The 26201-nt window shown below is 45.7% G+C and overlaps 1 protein-coding gene across 1 annotated transcript in view; it reads right to left on the reverse strand.

The window, feature by feature from the left end:
* Positions 1-25885, reverse strand: part of LOC144180710 (trypsin-1-like) — a 35951-nt gene extending 10066 nt beyond the window's left edge. The window contains exons 1-3 of the mRNA XM_077708992.1: positions 25535-25885; positions 12706-12800; positions 5015-5093 (exon numbers count right to left, since the gene is read on the reverse strand). Coding sequence (XP_077565118.1) covers positions 5015-5093; positions 12706-12800; positions 25535-25831 — 471 coding nt within the window. The 5' untranslated portion in view covers positions 25832-25885. The remainder of the gene's footprint in view (positions 1-5014; positions 5094-12705; positions 12801-25534) is intronic.
* Positions 25886-26201: the final 316 nt, after the last annotated feature.

Consider the following 26201-nt stretch of genomic DNA (forward strand, 5'->3'; position numbering starts at 1 on the left):
CAGCCGAGCAGTGATCGAGGTCTTGAACCTACTTAAGGAAACACTACAAGAGGCGGCTGATAGAGACTAACTCACAAATGACCTGCGGTTATCCTAATGACAGCAATGAAATCATGAGCCCAATTGGTACAAGCTGGATTGCACATGAGATGCGCTCTCAAATAATGAAGAGCAACTTCGATTCTACCAGTGAGTATTAGAATGTAAATTTCAGTAAGTACAATTTAACATTAAAAGCAGTATAATGTGGTTGAGTCGTCGTGCAACTGAGCGGTTTGATTCCCAGCCGAGGCGACCGCTTTTCTGATGGAGGCGGAAAGCGAAAACGCCAGTCTGTTCGAAATTTCTCCGCACGTTAAAGATCTCCATGTGGCAGTGGTGCTCCTGGCTAACCTTGCACCCGAGGCCCAAGCAAATTTGTCGCCCCCCTCTCATACAAAATGTTGATTGATTGATTGTGGGGTTTAACGCGCCGACGCAACGCAGGCGATGAGGCGCGCCGTAGTGAAGGGCTCCGGATTAATTTTGACCACCTGGGGATCTTTATCGTGCGCCGAAATCTCGTACACACGGGCGTTTTTGCTTTTCGCCTCCATCAGAAAAGCGGCCGCCGCGGCCGGGAATCGAACCCGCGACCTCGTGCTCAGCAGCGCAACGCCTTAGCCACTGAGCCACCGCGGCGGGTTCATACAAAATGTCAGCAATAATCAGAAGAAATCAGCACAATTGCCACTATTTCATTTGATATTAAAATAATTTCCTTTATTTTATGTTATTTGCTTTATTTATTTCGATTTCCTTTATTTTATTTTAATTATTTTATTTTCCTAAAATTTTCTAAATTCAGTTTACCCACTCATTTTGTATCGTTAAAATAAGGTGTTGAAATAACAACGAAAGACGTATCTATTTTTGCATAGAAATGAACAAAAACTTTGCAGGTTTTATTTAAGGTGAGGGCTTTGGAATACGAGCGTTCGATACAGATAACCACAATGCAGAACTTCGGGGGGTATTTTGGCAATAATGAAGGAACAGTGATGCTATAGTAAGCATGCTTTGCTTCTTTTAATTTTTTTTTTTTTCATGAATACTGATTTTTTGTTCTCTGAAGGATCCAGGCTTGTAGATTACCTGAATATTTACCCTTACAGAAAAGCCGTTTGTTTTGGTTTTTAGAGCACTAATTATTGCATTAAACCAATGCGAACTACGATTCATTAAAATGATCTTTTCTGGAATATGCAAGAACTGCTTTAAACATGTACCAGTTTTCGTCAACCAAACGATTTTCAGAATTTTTCATACATTTATTTATGAATCAGTTTGTCAGAAGCAGCAAAAGTGGCTTTTTCATTGTCGCAAATTCTTTTTGGTTTGTTGGACGCACGATGAGATGGCACATTCAGCGGGAAAAAGGCAATACAAACAATACAGAGATCGCTAATTTCAGGCGTGTGGCTAATATTTGAAACAATGTCTGGACGCTTAGTATCAGGTCGAACATACAGATGAAGATGTCCTGTTTAGCTGGGTAGTTGCTTGTGTTAAGTAAAAGTAGGCGTATAATGATCGGAAAGTAGAGGATTCCGATAGCCTTGTCACAGTCGTAGAGGATTTCCAGGTAATGTGGGGAAATTAAAACTGGCAAAAACAAACATGACACGATAAGGAAATTTTGTAATAAACTACATATAGTGCGTCGAGCATGTCATTAGAAAATCCCGCGTTAGCGGATGGTGTAAAATAGCAGCAAAAAAATATTCTTCTGATAACGTACCTGCAGTTATGCGAAAGGAAACAAGGTCGAGCTTTGTAAAAAGATTCATTTAGAGACATTCAAAGATTTTGGCAACATCATTTAGAACGCCACCTGAATGTCTCTTCTCTTTTTTCATGTTGGGGCAATGCGTACAATTATTTTAACTCTTTTGACGTAATAAGATGTTCTTTGACATCGTGAAAACGGAAGCGTGACTGTTTTGTTTTGCCTTCACTTCAGTTATTAGCAAAAAAAAAATATTTGGTGGTAATGGTTGGTCTTCGTTGGAGTGGAAACTTTCGGAACACTAATGAAGCATTACTATTGCTTTTACGTTATAAAAAGTTTCGTTTCACTGAACTGTAGTCGTACAGGGGGGATATTAAGGCATATATATATATATATATATATATATATCTGGGAATTAGGGGTAATGGAGCGTCAGGCCTTGTAGCCTAAATACATTCGGTGCAAATTTAAAATCCTTCAGACGCCTGCTACAGCGCAAACAACGCTTTATCGGATTCTAAATTAAGGGTCCCTAAGCGGATGCCTCATTCAAGGGACCGCGTTGTCCTGCCGATATCATACAGTGTTGAAATTCTTACGTCTGTGGAACTCGGGACGTATTTTAGTTGTTTTTGTGTTTCTGGTTCCAGATGCCAGACCTTTTTCTAGTAGCGATCTGTACATGCACGGGCCGCCGGTCCGCCATTCTTGGCAGTAGCCTCGGGCGAAATAAACAAAAGGGCGCCCCCTCAGCTTGCTGCTTGGGGAGCAGCGGCTATGCTTCCTAGGGCAGCACGTCTTTATTTCCTCTTTTCGGGCAGTTCGCAGAATTCTTACATGCACACAAAAAGGCTTTCAAAGGAAAGGGGCAAAAATAATTGAGGCTGACCACGCCGCTAGCACTTTGCTACTGCAGTGAGGGAGAAACGAAAATGAAAAAAAAAAGTTAAGAACTGCAGATTAGTCACACGAGCCTGCGCTTGCTACTGTGACATTCATGTGAAAGGCACGGGTGACGTTGGGTGCGGGAGGGATTGCAGGACCAGCATATTTTGTGCACGCGTGTTCCTCGAAATCCAAACATTTCTTGGGGCGTGCGTTACTGCCAGTTTAGGTTCGCTGTGGCGGCTGCTAAAAGGATGGATGCTGGAAAAAGGTCCATTGCAATTGAGAAACGAAATTTTCCACTTCCCCTGAACCGGAGGTCGAAATAGGGTTTACTCTCTCTCTCTCTCTCTCCTCGAGAACTCTTTCCTGAGAGAATGGGAGAGGGGTGTCTCCGCGTCCAGGTAAAGCACCGGCGCTACAGTCCACAAGTTTCCCGGTATACATCTTTGTCAGGTCTCACGGAGGGCAGAGGACAGCAACCCAGAAATTATTGAAAACGGGTGTGTCTCCCTTTCTTATATTCGAGAGGAGACTCACCTTCGTCGTGCCTTCATGCGCAATAAAATGCAGACACGCCCAGCTTCAGACGCACTGCGTTACCGTGAAGCTCTGGGATTTAAGTGAATTGTTGTGACAGTGAAAGCCCAGCTGGGGTAGCTGCTTTTCAGATGAATGCCGAAAGCTAAACGCCAATGAGTCGAGATTTCGGCGCAGCAAAGCGCCGCCGGGGACACGCATCTTTGCTGTCGCATCTTTACATGCATCTTTACCCCTCCCCCCTCCCCCCCCCCCTTCCTGGAAGGAACAAGCTTGCTCCCCACACCCTCCGGTGGCATCGCGGCAACTGTTCACGCCACGCGCATTATCGGATAATCCCCACGCATATTTGAATGCCATAATTCTTCTTGCCTTCCCCCATTATACTGAAAATGGAGGAGAGTTTGAATAGGCAGCGGCAGTTTAGTCGTTTTCCGGTTTTCGACGTCCACTAAAGACAATGGAGAGGCACGAGGGGCACCCCCCCAACTACCGAGGCGGCTGGTACCCGGGTCCCAGCCCCCCCCTAGCGACGCCACTGCCAGCTGGTCAAAAATAATCCGGAGCCCTCCACTACGGCGCGCCTCATCGCCTGCGTTACGTCGGCGCGTTCAACCCCACAATTAATCAAAAGCAGTTTGCTAGGTGTAGAGCTTTGAGATAAAAAGCCAGCATGAAGGATTGCGGACCAAGCTTTAATAGAACATCTCTTCGCTAGAAGGTAAAACAAAAACTCTGGGAGAACGGTAATCGCGACGCTGAGGACAAATCACCAGCGGGACGATGGAAATAGGATTGGAGCATCCAAGAAAAAGGGTGAAAAGTAGGGCAATCCCAAAAAGGTGAGCATATGGTTGCGGTAAGAATGCATTGGGTTAACGCAGAGCGGCAGCCGAGGGAAATACAACGGATAGGTCTGGTTTTGAATTCGTTCTAACAGGCTTATGCTGCTCATGAGTCTGCTGCTACTGCTGATGATGATGATGGTGATGATGATGGGGATAGTCACCTTTCACAACTATTTTGTCTCAAAGGCGCCGAAAAGCAACTTGAATGTAATGCCGAACGCCTGCGTTTTTTTTTCCTGTCCTTAACACCATGAAGCACAAAAGCATAGCTAGGATCCTGTGGGCAGTGCATGTACTCAGCAAAGTCGCTAAATAATGATAGCTTGGAAACGGATGTATGCAATTGTTAAGGAAACCGGAAAAGCTGCCTGATTACCTCTGGGAAGGAAAAGACCCCGTTAGCCTCGTTTGTGCTTTTTCAATTGAAATGTTTCACTTGTTATTTTATAACTGCCGGTTTTGTTTTGCCGCGAGTTCCACTCAATTTGAGACCTGGGCTACGTTTTCTGTTTAGGTTGGTTGCTGCAGAATATCGTGCTTCAGATGCAATATATTTGCTCTGTACTGTCGTCTTCCTATAGTTCTCCTCGCTCACATACGTTTACGTGAATGACAGACTGTGTTGGTGAAAATTCCAAGTAGTAAAGGCAAAAGCACGCCCATTGGGCACACTGCCCTTCCCGGTTATAACGGCACTTTCGCGAAAGTATTCAAGGTATTTATGGGGTGAAACAGACGGAATGCTTGAATGCAAAATTACAATGACACGATTCTTTTGTAAGTGGTAGTCCTTTTTATCGTTTTCCTTTAATAAGCACCGAAAAATACTCTACGTTGTGCTGCAGGCTTACAAATTCAAAGACATTTGAACGACGTCTTATCACAGTTTGTTATGTTGAGTAGTGCTGTCGTGTGCGTTTACCTGATCTCCAGGCACGTGAAGTGTTACAAAATAGAAATGTCCTCTTACCGAACGCCTTTGGCTGTAACTGGGAGGGTTCTTCAAGTCCAGTAGCCCCGCTTGAACGGAGAGAGTGTCAGCGGTTGTGCTGTTGTCGGCAAAGAAAAACGTCCTCCATTTGTTAGGAAAAAAGTCCCCTTTGTGCTTTTTTCTTTGCGTCAATGTCGTCAGTTAAATTACAATGGGAGCTGTAGCTGTTTTAAAGACGATATTCTTTCTTGGGCTCCTCGAAACGAAACAGAAAATTGTCCGTCTGTCCGTCCCTTGATTCAGCCATGCGGCGAAAAGATAAAATAATACTTGAGTGGGGTGTTTATTTAGGCAAAATAACTTAAACGCACTAAATATAGTGCAATATTTTATACTTGTTAACATTGTTCATCGCACTTTGTGGCAAAACATCAAAACCTAAGTGATACTTAAAACGTACTTTTAATTGAAAATAGATGGCTGGTTAACTATTGAGATAACATAAAAAGTAAAAAGACACGCTAAAAACGAACATTTCAAACAAACACAGTAAAAGCTCGTAAATTCGAACAGCAACGGGCCCGCCCTCTACGTTCGAATAAAAGAAAGTTCGAACTAGACAAAGTGAAGAATGACAGCAGTACACTGCAGCTAGGAATGCACAGGGAAGGCCAACACTTTGATTCCTGAGAAGGCCCCTGATTTAGGTCTGCCTTTTGTCTCTAAAGGCGACAGTCGTAACTTTTTACTTCAACAAATGAATGTGAATGAAAGCTTCATCTTCGCCTTCCTGAATACTGAAGAAAAGACGGAAGGCATTCGATCCGCCCGCTACTTCTGAGTCGACCGCCGCACTACGCTTCGTCCCTGTCGGCATTGGCAGCGACACGTTCTGCGCTTCGCAGCTGTGACCTTCGTCTGATCGCGCGCCACACGCACCACTGCACTCGTGTCCTTATCGGCCGCGTTTACAAAGACTACGTCCACCGTTAGGCCCGCCATGTGGCATTTAGATTGAATTTACGCTATCCTGCCTTCTCCCTTCAATAGAGCCTCGTGTGTAGCCACAGCCATTGTTTTAGGCGCCAAAGCGCTAGTGCGGTGGTGCGTAGTTGGAATTATCCCGTGCAGAGCCTACTCGGGCTTTTCTATACACAGGCTTCTAAGGAGACTTGGCCGGACCAGCTCGTGGAGTTCGAATTATCCGTAGATTCGAATTATTGAAGGTCTAATCAACGAACTTCCACTGTATACAAAAAGGGCTAGAGCTTGAACCAGGACCTCGTGGCGGAATTCGAAGTAAACCGCAATAAAAGTTTTATTGAGCAGTGGAACGCGGGAAATTTGATTCGGCTTTTGCCCGCTATGTTATCGTGGGAGAAGCGGGACGGGCGCGGAAGAGTGGGAGTGATTGTCAGGGGAGAGGAGAGAGGAGACATCTACGTGGCAGGAGGGAGGAGGCTAGCGTCATTCGAAGACATTTGCAGCGAAGTGAGCAGAAACGCAGCCGTTTTGTTTTGTAGCGTAAGCTACACTGGCCGAGGTTGAGCAGTTTCGCGTGGCTCCAGTACAGCCGTGCTACGCAAGCGCGCGGATCATTGGATTGGATTGAATTGAATTGGATTGGATTGGATTGGATTGGATTGGAAATTCAATCCAATTTGAGTACGGGTATGTAGAGAATTGGGTCTGCACATTCGCCGGTCTGCGCATTCCAGAGGAGTGACGTCATAGCCGTGGCAGACACACTGGCGCCGGCGCGTGCCCAGCTGCGCGCCTCCGTTGCGTAGTAGCCAAGTCTGACGCTGCGCCGGAGCCGCTTGTTAGCCGTTTGGCGTGGCTCCTGGAGAGCCGTGCTACGCATTCGCGAGGAGCAGTGACTGGACTAGACTGGACTGGACTAAACTGGACTGGACTGGACTGGACTGGACTGGACTGGACTGGACTGGATTGAATTGAATTGGATTGCATTGGATTGGATTGGATTGGATTGCCGAACCTTAGCTCATGCTACATATATCCTCGCATACCCGAGCTAATCCACTGCTAATTTTTTATTCGTACTCATTCAATCCTTTTAGTGTTTAACTGCTCTATGACTCCAGAAGTGATTACCTTCGCACTCAGTAATTCTGATTGTAGTACACAGTGGTGATGCCATCTGAAATCCCTTTCCCGGGTGGGCTTTAACACGCAAGTAGAAATCTCACTACTGGCCTCACTTCCCGTACATCATGAAAAAATTGGCGCAGCTTGCACTACAGGGGTGCAGGGTCGAAGAAACAGCGGAGCTGGTGGCCCCTCTCCTTTCGTTGGGGACCCTGCTGTTACACCTCACATCTATTTCCTAACTTGCCGCTGAAAGTTCTTCATGACTGGCGGGCCCGGGTCGTTTCCTTCGCAGGTTTTCATATGCCTTCCAAAGTGGACCACGTTAGCACGAGCTAGAACTGGCGGCCAAGTCCAAAGACAGTGCCTGTATCGTTTCGTGCGTAACGCCAGACATTCCACGCCGGTACACTGCAGGAAAAGAACGTCGTTTTGCACACTACTGCCTATATAGCATTTGGAAGAGGGCGTGTCTTTCTGTTGCTTACAGATGTGCTGTTGGAGCAAAAATCTTGACCACGTGCCGCTTGCTGCTGCGCGTGCGCATCAGCTCTTAGGGCTCAAGATGCGACACATCTTCCTCCGTTCGAAAAACAAGGAATAATAAGCAAACTGATTATAATATCACTGGAGATTTCACACTCTTGTTCCAGGCACTTACACGATGCTCCGGTCGTAGGCCAAACATTCAGGCGGTCGACGTTGTCTGAGAGACCTTCTTATTGCTGGTGTGGACGAGACACCTGTTGGGGCAGCAGGCTCAGCGGGCACTGTCGCAGCTGGAAGCCTTCCCCCGACGTCATCTTCATTGTCGTCCTGGTCGTCGAGTCGGAAGGGCTACCGGGTCAGTAGTAGGTGCTGGCGGTTGCGCTTCAACACCATGCTGTTTTCCGTGACGAAGATATACGACCTGGGGTGACCGGAATGTTCGAGGACTTGCGCCTCCGTCGCCCATGCACCCTTCTTGATACGTACCGAATCTCTGTGGTTCAGGGGGACCATTGATATTCTAGAATGGTCCTTCTTAAGGCGCCTGAGTGCTTTGTGACTGGGGTTGCCTTGGGCGTCGGGAATCGTAGCGCAGAGCCGTCGCCCCACCATCACCTGAGCAGGCGATGTGCCTCACTCAAGTGGAGTGGTCCTGACGGCAAGCAGTCCCAACCAGGAATCTTGTTTCGCCTCAGTCGTTTTCTTCAGGATACGTTAGTTATCTGAACGCCCTTTTCGGCCAATCCGTTAGATTAGAACGTGGGTATCCCGGACTAGACGTGCCATGTCTAAAGTCGAACAGTCGTGATAACAATGCGAATTCACAACTGGAAAATTGAGGACCATTGTCAGAACAAACTTCTAAGGGTATCTCGTACCTGGCAAGGACTGAACTTTGTACGTCTACTACAGTTTTGGCCGAGGTGTCGTTGAGCAGTTCGACTTCGGGAGAGTTTGACAGGACGTCGTAAAAACATAGATACGACCTCCCGACATATCCGGAAATGTTCATACCGGTACGGTACCACGGTTCGTCTGGCACAGGGCGCATCAGTAGAGGCTCTGAAGGCTGGCTGTATGCATACTTTTTTTTGCAGATAGAACACGTCTGGAGGAACGATTTAATGTCCGACTTTATTCCCGGCCAAAACACAAGGCGTCGGGCCCTCGCTCTGCTCTTGTCATTTCCCAGGTGTCCCTGGTGAATCCTTTCCTGTGTCTCACGTTTCATGCTAGCCGGGATAACCACGGTGCAGTCTTTCAGCAGGACTCCTTTCACCTGCGATAGCTGTCCCTCGAATGGTTTCCATCGCCCCTCCAACCGTTTTCCAGCTTCTAGATCACTCAGCACATCTTTCAGCTGTTCGTCTCGCACCGTTACTGTCGCCAGCCGCCTCCATGTGTCCCCACTTACGAGGGAAGAAACTATACTCACAGCATGGACCTCTACATCGTTCCTGTCGAGGCCGCACGCCGTGGTCTTGGTTGTGGCACGTGACAGTATGTCGGCCAGGAGGAGCTGCTTACCTGGAGAAAATTTTAGTCCAACGTCACAACACAGCTATCTCAGAAAAATCTTTGCAGCCTCGGAGGCATGTCGCCGATTGCCTTCTGGGAGATAGCGATTAAAAGGCGCTGGTCTGTTTCAGACGTAAACTGTCGGCCGTAGACGAAGGGATTACATCTCTCGCAGCCGAAGATCACGGCCATCACATCCTTTTCAATTTGAGAGTTTCACTGTGGTCTTTCGGTAAGCGCTCGCGACGCATACGCCACGTGCTTCCATGTGCCATTGTGGCACTGCAACAACGCGGCACCGATCCTGTCTCATGACCCATCACAAGACACTTTTGATGCTTTGGCACGATCGAATATAAACAGCAAGGGCTGTTTGATTAGGCAGTCACACTGTTCTTTCAATTCTTTCGCATGGTTATCCGCCCATTTGAAAACGGCATCTTGCCTAATGAAGCTCGCCAGAAGAGCTGTTGTCTAAGCTAATGAGGGAAGAAACTTGCTGAAATATTTGACAACGTCTAACATCCTTTGCACCGCGAGCTTGTGTCCTGGGGAGAGCATGTGCACAATGCAGTTTATCAGTGCCGATCTTGGCCTGATGCCTGCTTTATCGACCACATCTCCAAGGAACTCGATTTGCTGCGCGTCTATACTGCACTTATCCGGGTTGAAGGTTAATCCGGCACGTCTGCAGCAAGAACACAGATTTACGACGCGCATTGTGCTCTTCAACTGACGAACCCCATTCAAGAATGTCCTCTACGTATACCTTCACGCGGTGAAGGCCTTCGAAGATTTCATTCGGAAGTTTTGGAAGACCCCCGAGGCGGACGATATCCCGAAAGGCGAAGGTCAAAGTGGTAGCGACCGAACGAAGTGGAGAACGTATAAATCCGCGATGTGGCGTCATCCAAGGGAATTGCGTGAAATCCTGAGTTAAGTCTAACCGGGAGAACAGTTGCACCAGCTAAATCGGTTGCTATGTAGTGGCATCATGTAGTACTCCCTTTTTATGCGGCCATTTATTCTACTAGGGTAAACGCACACGACAACTTGTCCCGTTCTTTCTTCGAACAATCACCACAGAACTCGCCCAGACAGAAGGCTCGCGGCTCTTGTAACGCTGTCAGCACTCGCCATCCTGACGAGTTCTCTTTGTAATGGTTCTGTCAGGACCAAATCATACGTCAGACAGGTTGAATGACTGGCATGGCGTCGTCTCGAAGAACCATATGACGACATGACATGCTCTTTGGACGAAACTGGTCCCAGTGAACAGGTGACGAAAGTCTTTCACAAGTTCCTCGCAGCCGTCCTGTGATACGCTGTGAACGCGCGAGATAAATCCAAGGTGTACGGTTGCTTCTAGGCCCAGGATTACCTTACCACCTTTACGTACCACAAAAAACTCGAGAGGAACAGTTAGGTCACCTAGTGTCACATCCTTCCTGACGATTCCAAGGTGCTTGATTGTGCCTCCACCGTACGAGTGAATCACTGCGCTGCTTGGCTTCATTTCAGGACTAGGGCGAATTCTGCTGTATATTCTCAGGGGCAGCAAGTTAGCCTGAGATCCTGTGTCGACTTTTATCTCGACAGACAATGCTGTTGACATGCGCTCGAACCATCCAGTCGCGTTGGCTTATTACGCCTCTTGCTGACAATTCTAGAACACTGAAGTTGTCTTTATGATCTTGAATTTCGCCCCCCATTGCACTGGCTCTTCAACGAATCTCAAAGTGGTTTCTTGTTTGGTGCACGTCGTCCAAAGGCATGACACTCTGCGTGCGTGTGCACTTCGAGAACTCGTAGAGCTTGGTTTTCCCCGTCTCGGGCTTCGGGCTCGCCTTGCGAACGCCATGTACTTGCTGTTGGTCTCGTGCCCAGGATTCTTCGTGTAGAGCCCAAGTTTCGGCTGCCTTATGGACGTCCTCAGCTTTCTGCAATGTCAGTTCGCAGTCTCTGGGCAGCTTTTCCCGCACCATGTCATCGTCGGTTCCGTACACAATTTGGTATCGGACCATGGCATCGAGAAGCGCGTGAAAGTTCCACGCCCGCGCCTGTTTCTTCTGGTCTCCCAAGAAGTGTTCCAATTGCTCGCCTTGGCTCGGAACTCTCTTCCGAAACTTGCAGTGTTCATGCACTGGTCCGCAGTGCGAAGTAGTCGCCCAACTTCTTGATGACCGTCGCGTAGTCGGCCTTGTCCTCGCCTTCTGCGAAACTCAGCGTATCGAATATCTTTATGGCATCCTCACCAGCGACACTCCGAATGAGCGGTGACTTCGATGACACAGAACGCTGCTTCTCATTCGGTTCCAATGCCGCCAGGAAAATCTCATATTTCTGCTTGAATGCGTCGTCCTTGCTGCGCTGCGCTTGGATCCGCAATATCAAAACCGCGCTTGGATCCGCATCCCACTTCTGACACTATGTTTCGTTTCGTGCATACCGCCATACATGCCACACCGGTGCAGTGGAGCAAAATAATCTCGTTTATTGCACACGTACTGCATATATAGCATTTGGAAGCGGGCGTGTTTTTCTGTTTTTAACAGATATGCTGTTGGAGTAACAATCTTCAACACGTGCCGCTTGCTGCCAGTTAACTGCGCGTGCGCGGTACATCAGCGCTTAGCGCCCAAGATACGATACAACGCCCGCGCTACGAACCCAAATAACTGATGTGCGCCCGCCATGCGATGACAGCTCAATCTGATAGACGCCCGTTTCATTAAGCGAGGGACCAAGGTTTGATTCCGACCACGCGATGCGTAGTTTTTCTTTCCCATTCGCTGCACATGTTATTGTTCCCCGCCGATGCTATCCCCGGAGCCCTAAAGCCTTTGGGGTGGTCCAATAGTTACGTTGCCGGTTTCACGGAGGAAAGTTCCGTGAATGTGAGTGAGTGAGTGATTTATTGAAATAGAAAGTGGGAAAGAAGTGCACTGGGGATATTTCGGACTCATTTGGGAGTTGACCAGCATACCCCCCAGTCCGGGGGAAAGGGAGAGGGAGACTGAAAGAGGACAGGTGAGAACAAATGGGGACAAAGAAAGATGGAGCGAAAGTAAGAGATAAGGAAGGCGAGAGGATGACAGGCAGGCGGGTGGGAATCCCGAGACGTACCCCCCCCCCCCCCCCACATTTTGTTTTTGTTGAGGCACTCACTCGCAACACATGCTCGTGCGCTCCTTGCCTCCTCGCCACTTTTCCTGACATTTCGAGGTATTTCGGTGCGACGAACAAGTAATGCTCGGCCTAAACAGCACCGCTGCTAAAACCCTCTCATGGCGTCACGTGTGCGGAGAACGATCATCCTTCTCACCCGTAACCGTTTTAGAACGGGTCAGTTCGTATGAAGTGGCATGACTGGCCTCGGAACAGCATTGAGATGTACTCACAAGCAGCCTTGGACTAGTCTTGCCTTGTGCCCTTGTCAAAGACGGCACAACGAAGCCGGGCTGTGGGGCCTGTATATGCAGTTCCCAATTCGAAAAAAATGCTTCTATGTCCTGCCTTTGCCCTTCGCGAATCCTTATAGCTCATGTTTAATTGCATGTTGGCACCTAGGTTATAGTAATCTAAAAGAGAACAAGAGTGCAGTTGTCTCTCACTCATCGACGCAGTGCGCAGCTGTGAGGATGATGTCGGGGGCAATCACGCTTCCTCCGCAGAAGTGATCGCTGTCGCTCTTCGTCTGTATAGACACCTGCAAGCAAAGAAAGGAATAAGAATAATCGCGAGTACTCCTGCCCTGACATTTGCCACTGGCCGATTTCGGTTTGGCGTTATCGTGCGACGCCATGTAAGTCAAATAGTGCCGACAACACTGAAGAAAAAGGGTCTCACGGAAAAATAAAATACAAAGAAATGAATATAATTATTAAAAAACCTAATTATATATATATATATATATATATATATATATATATATATACAGGGTGTCCGAGCTATCATGCACCAAGATTTAAAAAAAGAGCAATGGCGCTACTCGAAGAAAACCTAGTGCGTAATGTTTGCAGTACTGTGGAGAAGCGGAGAGTAATTTTTTCGTTAATGATACTTCACTAATTAATTGTAATTAATTATCTAACTCGAGAAGTACTGTCCCAATCACTGAAGTGTCAATGAGGCACCTGTAGGTACCCACGAGGGGCATCCAACTTCGGTGTTTTCAGCGACGAACTAACTGCGTACTCATTTATTCTGACTCATAAAGAAAACCCGCGAAATATGAAAAATACCACGTGACGGCGCTTCCGCGCGCATTGTAAAGCAGCGTCCCCAAATAAGCAGATTGAAAGCAACTGCTTCGCCTGTCACCCGCCTGAAGAGACAGCGCATCACCTTGATAATGGAATGCATCGAAGGAGCAGCAACAGCAAGATTCGCGGGGCGCGTGTGCAGATAAGGCACAAATTCGGTCGCGATTTCTTCTTTCTTTCTTTTGTTTATTTCATTCTGGTTAACTCGGAGGCCGCCTGTTTGAGGGCATTGCTTTACGATGCGCGCTAATGCGCGCGGAGGCGCCGTCACGTGGTATTTTTCATATTTCGCGGGTTTTCTTTATCAGTCACAATAAATAAGTACGCAATTAGTTCGTCGCTGAAAATACCTCAGTTAGATGCCCTTCGTGGGTACCTACAAGTGCCTCATTGACACTTCAGTGATTAGGACAGTACTTCTCGAGTTAGATAATTAATTAATTAATTACTATTAATTAGTGAAGTATCATTAACTAAAAAATTACTGTCCGCTTCTCCACAGTACTGCAAACATTACGCACTAGGTTTTTTTCGAGTAACGCCATTGCTCTTTTTTTAAAGCTTGGTGCATGATAGCTGGGACACCCTGTATATATATATATATAAGGTTAGTAGAGACAGAGACAGACGAGAAGGACATTAAAATTAAAAATAAAAGTTTACTGACGTTTCAGGGAGAGGACTCCCTTTCTTCAGGACTCCCTTTCTGAAGAAAGGGAGTCCTCTCCCTGAAACGTCAGTAAACTTTTATTTTTATTTTTAATGTCCTTCTCGTGTGTCGCTGTCTCTACTAACCATATTTTTTCGCGCTCTGTGTGAGTTTTTGATTCCAGACTATATATATATATATATATATATATATATATATATATATATATATATATATATATATATATATATATATATATATATATATATATATATATATACATATATATATATATATATATATATATATATATATATAGATAGATAGATAGATAGATAGATATAGATATATATATAATCAAAATTTCATTAGAGAGGCTGGGCACGTCGGTCGGCTTGGGGTATAAAGGAAGGTTTTGGGGGGGGGGGGGGCAGTTTTAAAGGTTACATTCGGCGTTCGACGCCTGAAGAGCGCGTGAACTCCCAGAGAAAGGAGCGTCTGGGTTGCAGTGGCGTTGTTCAGTCCACAAGCCGCTGCACGCCTGGCGGGAGACAATTTAAACGGGCGTTTGGAGGCCGGGAGACTTCCTCAACATGTACACGTACATGAAGCGCTGTCCAACGCGATGTACGAAGATCATACCAAACACAAATTTCTTTCCGCCATAACATGACTAGCAACGAAAAGAAAGCCCTAGAGGAACTCGCAAGCTGTCCCGACATAATTATTAAGCCTGCCGATAAGGGAGGCGCTATCGTAATCCTTGACAAAACCGACTGTGTTAACGAGGCCAATAAGCAACTACCGGTATCGACGTTCTACAAAGCACTCCCTAATGCTTCTACTCAATACTAAAAGCAAATCGTCGAAGATAAACTTGGTGAGCTTGTTAAAAATAAAACAATCAATGAAACCACGGCTCGCTCCCTGATCCCTTTAACCCCAGCCGGTAAATTCTACCTTCTCCCAAAGATTCACAAGGTGAACAACCCAGGGCGCTCCATTGTTTCTGGCATTGGCACTGTTACCGAAGACCTCTCGCGCTATGCGGATCATCTCATTTGCGACATTCCGCACAGCTTTTCCACCTTCATTAAGCATACCAATGACTTTCTCTCAGACATCACAGAAATTGAAATTCCTGATACTACCTCCTAGTCACCTTCGATGTTGCGTCACTGTACACTAACATCCCACATGAAGATAACATAACCGCTGTATCAATTCCGTATGAGCAGTCGTCGTGCAACTCGATTCTTCTACTCTCGAACATTTCCTTAAACATTATCTTGAACCTAACAATTTTTAGTTTGACGGGGTTCATTACGTGCAAGTCAGCGGAACGTCAATGGGAACTCGAATCGGATCCAACTATGCCAATATCTTTAAGGCTCACTTGGAATCAAACTTTCTTGACACCCAATATTTAAAGCCAATGTACTATAAAAGGTATATTGATGACATATTCATGATCTGGCAACACGGTGAGGCGGAACTCCTCGCCTTCATTGAGGCATTTAACCTAGCCCATCCTACTATTTCGCTTGCTCATTCCTATTCGGAACGCAGTGTAAACTTTCTGGACGTCACCGTCACTACTTCCTTGGCTTCAAACTAAACTGTATGGAAAACCGACAGACACGCGGCAGTATTTGCACTTTCGAAGTAGCCATATCAGGCACTGCAAGACAGCCATACCTTACAGCCAAGCCCACCGATTTAGGAGAATTTGCTCAAACCAAGCCGACTTTAACTCAAACTGTCGACAACTCAAGACCGCCCTCCTGAATAAGAAATACCCGGAACAAGTTATCGACAACGCTATTGTGGGACCAACCAATTAGACTGTAACGAAATCTGTGAGAAAAAAGCCACGAACGTTAACCCGCAAACAAACTTAGTTCTAACCCGCTCAGCCTCCGCTCCAAGAGTGTCAACCGTACTAAGAAAACATCACAATATCATAATTAAAAGTGAACGCCTAAAAAGCATATTCCCCGAACTACCACGCGTTGTCTACCGGCGTAATAAGAATTTAGGCGACTTTCTTACTAACTCTCGTATCAGCCGACCGGAAACTACTGGTTGCATGCCCTGTAATAAACCCCGATGTAAAGTATGCCCACACAAGACCACTACGCAGCGTGCCACCAGCACGGCTTCAGACTACTACGTAAATATAAAGGGCAACTTCAACTGTGACTCTGCTAATGTCGTATACCTTCTAGAGTGCACTGTTTGTAGGTAGCAATATATCGGCCAAACTGAAACTCCCTTCCGTATACAATTCAATAATCACCGCTCTCGTGCAAAAAGTTGCTCTTATTTGCCCCTGTCAAGACATGTGAACCGTCCCGGTCATGCATATGAACATCTTAAAGCAACCATATTAGAATCCGCTTTCAAAACCTACCACGACCGCGAGATTCGGGACAGCGACGTTTGGTATTAATGAAAGTTACGGAAAACTAACGGGCTTATCCCTCGATTAAAATTGGCGACTTCATAATTTTTATCACATTCTTCATTAACCCTGCCCTTGACTTTCCCATCAGAATTCGCAGAAACTCCCCAAAATACAGCAGCTTTATTAGCCTAATGCGACTCAACAATGCGATTTGTCCTTGGGAAGGAGGCCGCGTTCCCCCCACCACTTAGAAACGTTTAACCTTTTGTTATCTATGGACCCTACCTGTTTCCTGTTCAGTTGCTAGCTCTTGTGCAATGCTCTTTTGTGTACTGTGTCTATTCTGGCCATCCGCGGGGGGGCACACCGAAAACACATTCTTCGTTCATGCCTCTATGGATCCTTCCCCACCAGTCTCCCCACCCACTGAATACCTTATTGTATACTTTTTTCTTCCTTTTGAAACCGCGAAACCTTGACCGCTTCTTTGTAAATACGACCCCTTCCTCCCTCTCTCTTTTCTCTCTTTTTGTTGTTGTTGTTGTTGTTGTTGTTGTTGTTGTTGTTGTTGTTGTAACATAGGCTTAGCCCGACTGCATGCATACTCTCCGTTTCCAAAACATCTTCCGATCCTTCTCGCAGTTTTCTGCAAATCTATATAAGGAATGTGTTCCAAATCTTTGTGACAGCAAAGTTATGTAACTGTACTCTGATGAAGGCAAGTCCCGATGCCGCTACGTAAGTAAACGTTCTTTGTTATTGTTCTTGCTGTGTATCCGACTCTTTACTTATAAGTCGGATACACAACAAGAACAATAACAAATAACAATTTATTTGTGCTCATTGAAATTCTCCTCCTCCTACACCACCTCGTCTATAACAGAGGGAATTCCGGCAACGCCCCCAGTCGCAGCCCGAGGTAGCTCGGAGTGCAGATACCGCATGCGAAAAATTACTTACAAACATTTCAAGAGCGGCACTAGAAGACTTTCGAATTCGCGTGTTTAAATGCCTCTGCAGAAGTTTTGTTTTTGCCACCGCTGTGGGGCGGGCTACCATCGGGAATGAGCTTTCCCAAGAGTGTTTACTATCAGAGAACCGTCTACCAACCCACTCAGAATTATTATCTATGATTTGTTGTTAAAATATATATCCATATTTATCTTTCAACAACGCGCGAAGAGAATAGACTGAAGGATTTTTTTTAATGCGTAGCATTCTTTGCCGTATCTCCCCACAGCCAGGACCGTGTAACAACCTGCATTTCCACAAAAATGCAGATATCGCGAAAGTTCCTCCTGTAATCGCGATAATAGCGTAAATATAGATGACTGGTTGCAGAAATTTTGAAAAACTAGAAAATAGGAAAAATACAAAAAGTACGAAAAACGGCGAAACGTGTAATATCCTGCATTTCCACAATAATGTAGATATGGCGAAAGTTCCATTTCTAATCTCTATGATAGCGTAAAGAGAGAAAGATGTCTGGTTGCACAAAATTTTGAAAAACTAAAAAATAAGAAAAATATTAAATAATTACGGAGAATTTCACAACGTATAAGGCATACCATTACCTTAATATTGCAGATATCGCGAAAGTTCCATCTTTAATCGTTATAATAGCGTAAATGGAGAATATTGTTCGAACGAAATTTTGAAAAACAAGAAAATAAGAAAAATATAAAAAGATTTTGAAAACTGGCGAACCGTGTAACGCCCTGCATTTTCACAATAATGCAGATTTCTGGGAAAGTTCCAAATGTAATCGTTATAATAACGAAAAATGAGATAATTGGTCGCATAAAATTTTGAAAAACTAATAAATAAGAAAACTATATAAAACTTGCGGAAAATGTCAAAACGTATAACGCATGGCGTTTCCACAATAATGCATCATAGTGAGAATAATGGGCACATGATGCCGTGAGGGTATGGGCGGTGCGCAGGCATCAGCCCGTGAGGGTATCACGTCAGTGTCAGCGGAAGAAGCACCACGGAAGGCGCTTTTGCGCGTGAGATCGGCCATCGTCTTGACGCTCAAATCACGTTATGACACCAGATGTCTATGTCTTCTATTTCTTCTTTTTCTCTTAGCTTTTCTCGAAAAACGTCCCAATTAGTGATCGTTTGTTTTCTTGCCCTGCTTCTAAAATTGTCTGATTTCGTCCTGATCTCTACGATATCGTGATCGCTGCCGAGATTCTCACCCGTATTTGTCCAGGCCGTGAGTCTGTCCTTGGTGGGCACAATGGTCAAGTCAGGGCATGTATCTTTGCATCTGTGGTTACCCGTTCTGGTGGGGTATGCCGTATCATTGATCGTTTGGAGATTTGGATATTCCATAGTATCAATTAAATCTCTTCCTTTTACGGAGTTGTAGTTGTAGTGCCATTCATTATGTGGAGCGTTCATGTCTCCCAAGATTATGACGTCATTGTTCCGGGTCAGGCGCATCGTTTCTTGGAAAAGAGGGGTAAAATTCTCTTTTGGGTTGGAAGGAGAGCTGTATATGTTCAATATGAAGAAACTTCTGTCCTCTCTGGGTGGGGTATATTTCAACCAAATTCGCTGACGGTTTTTAGTGGATAAGTAGTGCTTCCGGCAAGTTATGTCTTTTTTTTACGTATACAGCTGCTCTCAAGTCTTTTGAAAGGTCTATCCTATTGTATACTCTGAGACTAGTTTGCACCTTTACTTCTTGCAGGCATATGACGTCCGGTTTCAGTTCTATGGTGCTTATGTACGTTTCTAACGAGTATTTCTTATTATGTAGGCTTCTACAATTTCATTGCCATATTATTAATTGTTCTTGGATTTGCTGCCTCTATAGGTCATCTTCTGAGTCTGTGTCATCGGATTCCGCGTCCGTTTGGCTTGGGTCGTTTTCAATGATTATTTGTTTTGGATTTTTGCTCGCTCGTGTGTCATCGAGCTTCCGCTTATTAGCCTGTTCTAATTGCTTCTTCGCCTGGTCCATTGGGATTTGTGCATTCTCTTCCCCTAAGGTTTTGCTCCAATCCATGAGGATTTTTTAAACTGTACTTCTATTTCTATTTTAAATTCTTGAATTTTCCTGTTAATTCGACTAATTAGATTGTCGTCCAGTACTGCTGTGGTTCGAGCGCCCGATGTGGAGGGTTCAGTTTCTGTTTGGGTTGGGTTTCTTCCTTCTGATCTCTCGTAGTTCTCCAATTTCTTGCTTAACATTACATTTTCGGCCTTAATGTCTAATATAAGTTCCTTGAGAGCTGCAATTTCATCCTTATATTTGTTTTGCTTGGACATTTTGCGTTTATGACAAATATAGTCCTGGGAAGCTGCATCTGCCCAGCTCACCTTAGTTCTGTCGTCTTCTTTGCTTCTCTTCTTCTTGAGGGCCTTGGTCCCAGAACCCTTGGGTTTCCCTTCGGCTGGTTGGTCCTCTCGGTCTTCTGGCTCCGGGTTCCAGCTCTGGCCACTGGTCGTCGAACCATCTTGGTCTGCTTTGCTTCGTTGAAAGTTTGCTTCTGTTGCCTGGTGGGATTCTAGGGCTACGGAATTTCCGCTCGCACTCCTTGGAGCCCGTGTGGTGTTCCTTTTTGCACAGCGCACATTTGGGCGTGCACTTGTGGTCTTTCGCAGGGTTTTCTTCTCCGCATGACGAGCAGATGTTGGCGTTGGGTTCTGGGCATACGTCAGCTCTGTGCCCTGTTTTTCTGTATATTTGGCAGACCAGCCTTGTAGCCTTGTATAGGTAGCACGTCATTTCCCCTCCGTAAAAGTAGACGGCGCAGGGAACCGTGTTGCCCTCGAAGGTGACAAGAGCGGTGGTCGATTTGCCCAGCATGCGAGCGAACACGATCTTGGTGTCGATGGTCCGCACGCGCAAGCCATCCAGAATTTCTTCTGAGGTAGTGCCAGAAGCAAAGCCGTGAACGACGCCTTTAACTTCTTGTTCGGAGTAAGCCACGTACGATTTTACATCATACCTTTTTTCTCAGAGTCCACCAAGGAATTTGGACAAGAGAGCGTATACCTGTGTGTCGACAACCATCTGATCAGTCTATGGAACAAGAAACAAAAGCTAACTAAGCGATGGAAAAAGAAAAAGCACAACAAGAAGCTAAAAGCAAGAATTAAAAAGATCACGAATCTAGCTGGGAAGTACGCGATACAACTCGCGAATCAGAATTGGCAAGACTTCTGTGACACACTCAAGAATACCCTAAATACCTCGAAGACATGCGCAATAATTAATGGTATGCTCAATCCGGAAACAACAAGAAGGGAGACCGGACACAATATCAACAGAGTAGCCAAAGGTTTCGAAGGCACCAACGAGGAACTAATTAGAACCCTAAAAGACAGATTTGAACTGAACGCGAAAATTCCCCCCTCTACAAGAGAATACCGAGGTTCCCAAAATGCAAAGCTCGACAGCGACATCACAAAAGAAGAAGTATATCAAGCCATCCTTGCCCGCAAATGAAAGAGTGCGCCAGGAGAAGATGGAATTGACAATAACATACTCAGGAACCTAAATGACTCACAACTGGAAGCATTAGCTGCATACAGAAATGAAAAGCTATGGAAGCCGAACCGATTACCTATTGCAATGGAAACACTCGAGAATTACGACAATACCCAAACCAGGGAAGCCACCGGCTATTGAAAATCTACGACCCATATCACCAACCTCGAGCGTAGGAAAGGTGTAGGAAAGAATTATCACGACAAGGCTTCAAAAGTGGTCTATCCACTCAAGATGCCTTTCTACAGCTGAGACACGACATCCTCAATCAATGATGACTACGATGAAATTGTATAAGCCCTGGATATGAAAGGGGCATTTGACTACATATCGCATGAGGCAATATTGAAGGCAGCTGAAAAGGCAGGATGCGGCAAGAAAGTTTATGATTACATCAGAAACTTCCTGTCAAACATAACAGCCACGATTGGCATTGGAAACACTAGATCCGAACCTTTCGAAATGCCTAACAGGGGAACTCCACAAGGGGCCATCATCTCCCCAGTGCTGTTCAACCTGACAATGATTGAAATAGCCAAGAAATTAGAAGAGAAAGAAAACATCGGCAAATCAATCTACGCAGATGACATCACCATCTGGACCAAAAGTGGAACCCTCTCAGAAAAACTACTGATCCTACAAGAAACAATCAACGAGCTACAAGAGCCAATACGAAAAAATGGCCTAAAATGTGCCCCGGAAAAAACTGAACTCATTAGAATAATACCCTCTAAAGAGAAAATTCCCTCTGGAAGCATAGTAATTGACAACCAAAACATTCTCTTCAAACCAACGATAAGAATATTAGGCATGCACATACAAAACGACAACAAGGCCACCACCGCCTTGGACAAGCTAAAGAAAACTACACAACAACTGGCTAGAACCATCCGAAGAATCACAAGAACAAGAAAAGGCATGAGAGAAGAAGACACTCTCAAGCTGGTGCAAGCATTAATCATGAGTAGAATTACTTACAGCTTACCGTACCACCACAACGACGCAAATCAACATGAGAGGGTCGACGCACTCATCAGAACTGCCTACAAGGCGGCTCTCGGTCTTCCCATATACACCTCAAATGAGAAATTCTACAAGTTGGGAGTGTGCAACACCTTGCGGGAGGTCACAGAGACTCTCCTAGAAGCCCAGAAAGAACGACTACTGAATACCAAGACTGGAAGAGAAATACTGAGAAGAGCCGGGTACTCAGTTCACTCAGAGTACATACAGAGAACGACAGAACTTTCTCCTCAACAAAGAGCAAGCCTCAAAATTGCACCGATTCCCCTAAAAATGAATCCCACACACAACAAAGGAAGAAGACTAACACGAACAAGATACATAAGGACGACATACGGCAAAGACCCGGACGATGCTACACCGACGCGGCAACTAACAGCCGTGGCAACGCCTCAGCGGTGGTAGTCAACTGCCACGGGAAAGCTCTAGACTTCCTAAAGAGCAACAAACAGAACATACAAAAAGCCGAAACCACCGCCATCCTAATGGCCATAAGGTGGGGCGAGCACAAAAAGAAAAATCTCACCATAATTACTGACTCCACGAGAGCAATTTGAAACCTAATTTGCGCAATAATTCCTAAAACAGCAAAGAATATAATGCCTCTGACACCGAAAGGCAAACACAAAATAATATGGACGCCGGCCCATCAGGGACTGGAAGGAAATGAAAAAGCGGACTCCCTCGCGAGGCAAATCATGGACCACGGGGAGTCTGAGCATTCATACGCCCTTCCTCCATACAGTGCGGCTACCGACCGACTCCGGTTATGCCGACTAACCATAAAAACAATGCCGACACCTCATCTTCTACTAGACGCAGAGGAGGCCAGAAATCTTAGGGAGATTCAGACAAATACCTACCCACATAAGTCTAGATTAGAACTCATGTTTCCGGATAAGTATAACGAAGAATGCCATAAATGCCATCAGAAGGCAGACCTCTTCCACACTATTGGCGGTGAGATGTTTGAGTGGCGCCCCCTGGATTTGACGTCAGCTTAGGGACCCGCTCCGCTGTCGTCTGCTACATTCGTGCCGCTGCTACACCCGCGCCGCGGTCGTCCGGTTGTGACTGGCAGCAGTGCCTTTGCTAGAAATCGCCCGCTTTGATGCTTTGGGGCTTTAAAAAGCGTGTTTTCAATCAGATTCTGGCAGCTCTGAATAATTTGAAGCTTTATCCCGCGCAAGTTTACACAACACACGAGGAGAGAGAGAACGACTTTCAGAGAGCATCGCTCAGACGATCGTGTGTAACTCGTCCTATCTAGCGTATTTGCGAGTTTTAGTGCTGAGAGCTCCTCGATAAGTATTCAAAATGCGTAGGCTTCCTTTAACTATTTCTGAAATGCACTTATGAGAACTCAACAGTCTAATGCTACGCATCAAGCAGCGGGACGCACAGCAGGAAATAAAACGGGTGTTTTCTATTTATTTCGTTGTTGTTAGATGAATGTTGTTTTTTTTCTGTGCCCAACGCATTCATTTTTCTCCACCGTCCCAAACGTCCTAGGAGGTTTGGGGATGTTTGCGAGGCTCACAAAGTTCGTGTGAATATGCAATGCAATGAGATTTGTGCTACGGCGCAGATAACGTTGTCCACAGTACTCGAAGGCGGCTTTTGTGACCTAATTTCTATCGAACCATCGTTATCGTAATGAACTCAATCTCAATCCGAAAAGTTATGACATGATTACGGTGTTGAAAACTACTTGCTAAAGAACGCAATAAATAGTATACATGCCAATTTTCAGTATAACACAATTCGAAACCAATGAATATGTCCCGACAGCTCTTTATTGTTTTCCAACCCCTTCAGTCGCAAAGAACAAATCCTGGACTACTCGGGATGACATTCGGTGAATTGAAGAATAAATCTTACTCTCCCGTCTTGGATTGAGGAGCCTGCCCACTAACCAGCTAGATTTTACTGTTAAAGTTTTCTCCTCCTCCTGGTCCTCCTCCTCTTGAGTGCAGTTTTACTATAACGCCTATCTGAATATTGGGATGGTATGACTGTGGCAAATGTACCGAAATATCCCTCCAAATCATAACAAACATAGTCTTACTGTATGTTTGCCATACAGGTTACTCGTTTCGCTCAACAAGCCTGCATACTGGTTAGAAGCCTGGTATAAAACCAGCACGCGCCTATACAAACAGCAGGTTATTTGGAAATCAATCTACAATATTTGTGCCCATAGTGCATGTCGGCACGCTTTCATGCCGTGACAACGTGAAGTGACTTGATACAATAGTTTCGAGCGTTAGGCAAGGTTGCCAAATCTGTTTTACCTTACATACGATTAGCTGGAATCGTAAAGCCTTCTGCCAAAGCCGACAGCCCCAAAGGCCTGGAATTTGTTTTGGTCTTCCATTTTAGCTGTTGTCGGTTGTCAGCCTCCGGCTGTTACCTTTGTTCGAAAGACTGCTGAACACAGAGGCTGACGCCCAGCTCCGACTCTTCGCGCTCCGCACAGGACCACCTTCGCAGCAATGCATGGGCGACGCCGGCAATGTTTATTTCCGGAGCGGTATCAAAAACTATACCTAAAATCACGCCTTGAGCTGGTTTACGCTATTTTAAGTCTTTTGTTACGAAAAAAAAGTTGCGGATACGCGATATCTGCTGCGGACAAGCACAAAATCTCAACCGCGCGCAAAGAAACAGCAGAGAGAGCAAACCCGAGTGAAGCAGACGGCAAATGCAAGAATCCCTAAGCCGACGTCACGAAGGCGCGCTCCGCAGCGCCGCCCGTGGTCGCGCTCACCGCCAATATGGAACTGCCCGACCATATGGCAACAGAACAACTACAATACATCAATAGAGTCCTGGGAAGCGGCACTGTCCAGCTCGGACCTCTCCAGTCAGCGAGAACTGCAGGGAAGAGCCAAGATAGGGGCTTTCGCCACTGGAGTCCTGGAAATAGGATTCCACCCTTGACTCCACCCCCTCCTCTTCTACCTTTGTTGTGAATAAAGTTTACCACCACCACCACCACGACGCTCAAATCACGCTCGTCTCACCTCTACCCTGTAAATAAATCGTCTAAACATTGTACGATGGCTCGGCTATCTCCGTTACAAGAGCGTAAATGGAGATAATTTGTTGAACGGAATTCTGAAAAACTAAAAAAAATAAAAAAACCATAAAATGATTACAAAATCTCGCGAACCGTTTAACGCCCTGCATTTCCACAATAATGCAGATTTCGGTAAAGTTCCAAATGTGCTCCTTATAATAATATAAATGAAGATAATTGGTGGAACGAAATTTCGAAAAACTAAAAATTAAGAAAAAGATTGCAAAATTACGGGAAATGGCAAAACGTATAACGCATGGCATTTCCACGATAATTGCATATTTCGCGAATGTCCCACTTCGAATTGTTATAATAGCCTAAACGGAGATATTTGGTCGGGCAGGATTTAGAAAAACCAGAACTTTGTCTGTAAAAACTCACACTCAAGACAAGCGGCATAAGAATGCTACACATTAGTAAATTACTCTCTAAATTTCTACAGAATTATTTTACATTAAGACAGCATTTTTCATAGTGGCACAAATTTTTCAAAGTGGAAATTCTTACCTGCCATGGGAACTCGGCCTCTTTTGCCGCCGTGCCGCCAACAATTCTGTCATCTTTGGATTTGGGCAGTCCGGAGGTGCCGCACTGGGGTTCGACATCAGAGCCACCTTGAAAGCAAATATTCCCGAGTGCATTTTTCGAAAAACACAGTAGAACTTCGCGTCTACCATACGCGGTTGCTCGAGACAAGATATAGTAGTGCCGAACGCCCGGTGATATCGGTGGGAGGCGTGTTGTCGCATCATATAAATCTCCAATTCCGCTGCTATGCGCAGCTTGCACGCGGTGCACGGTCATCGAAAACCAGCCGGGGAGACTTCCTTGTACGTTGTAACTGCACCTTAGCGAGAACTATACGCCTCGGCAACGTCGACTGTCGCTGTCTTTGCCCATATGAATGGGAGCCCAGTCGTCGTTCCTTCCCGTGTATGGCTTCCGTGGCGAATTGTTATTTTCGGGTCTTTTTAAGTGCGAATGCACTTCTTAAGCGACCCTGAATCACGCGTCCACCGCCGTCCGTCCATCCGCACCACATACCCACTTAGGGCGATTGGCCAAGAATAGTTCCTAATTTCTTTAGCACATACCCACTTAGGGCGATTGGCCAAGAAGAATTCTTTCGCATCACCCGTGCATTCCCACTTCCCCATCGACGACTGCTGCTTCG

The sequence above is a fragment of the Haemaphysalis longicornis genome, unplaced genomic scaffold, assembly GCF_048455015.1.
Source record: "Haemaphysalis longicornis isolate Haplotype H1 unplaced genomic scaffold, Haemaphysalis longicornis Haplotype H1 scaffold_4, whole genome shotgun sequence".
NCBI classification, from domain to species: Eukaryota; Metazoa; Arthropoda; class Arachnida; order Ixodida; family Ixodidae; genus Haemaphysalis; species Haemaphysalis longicornis.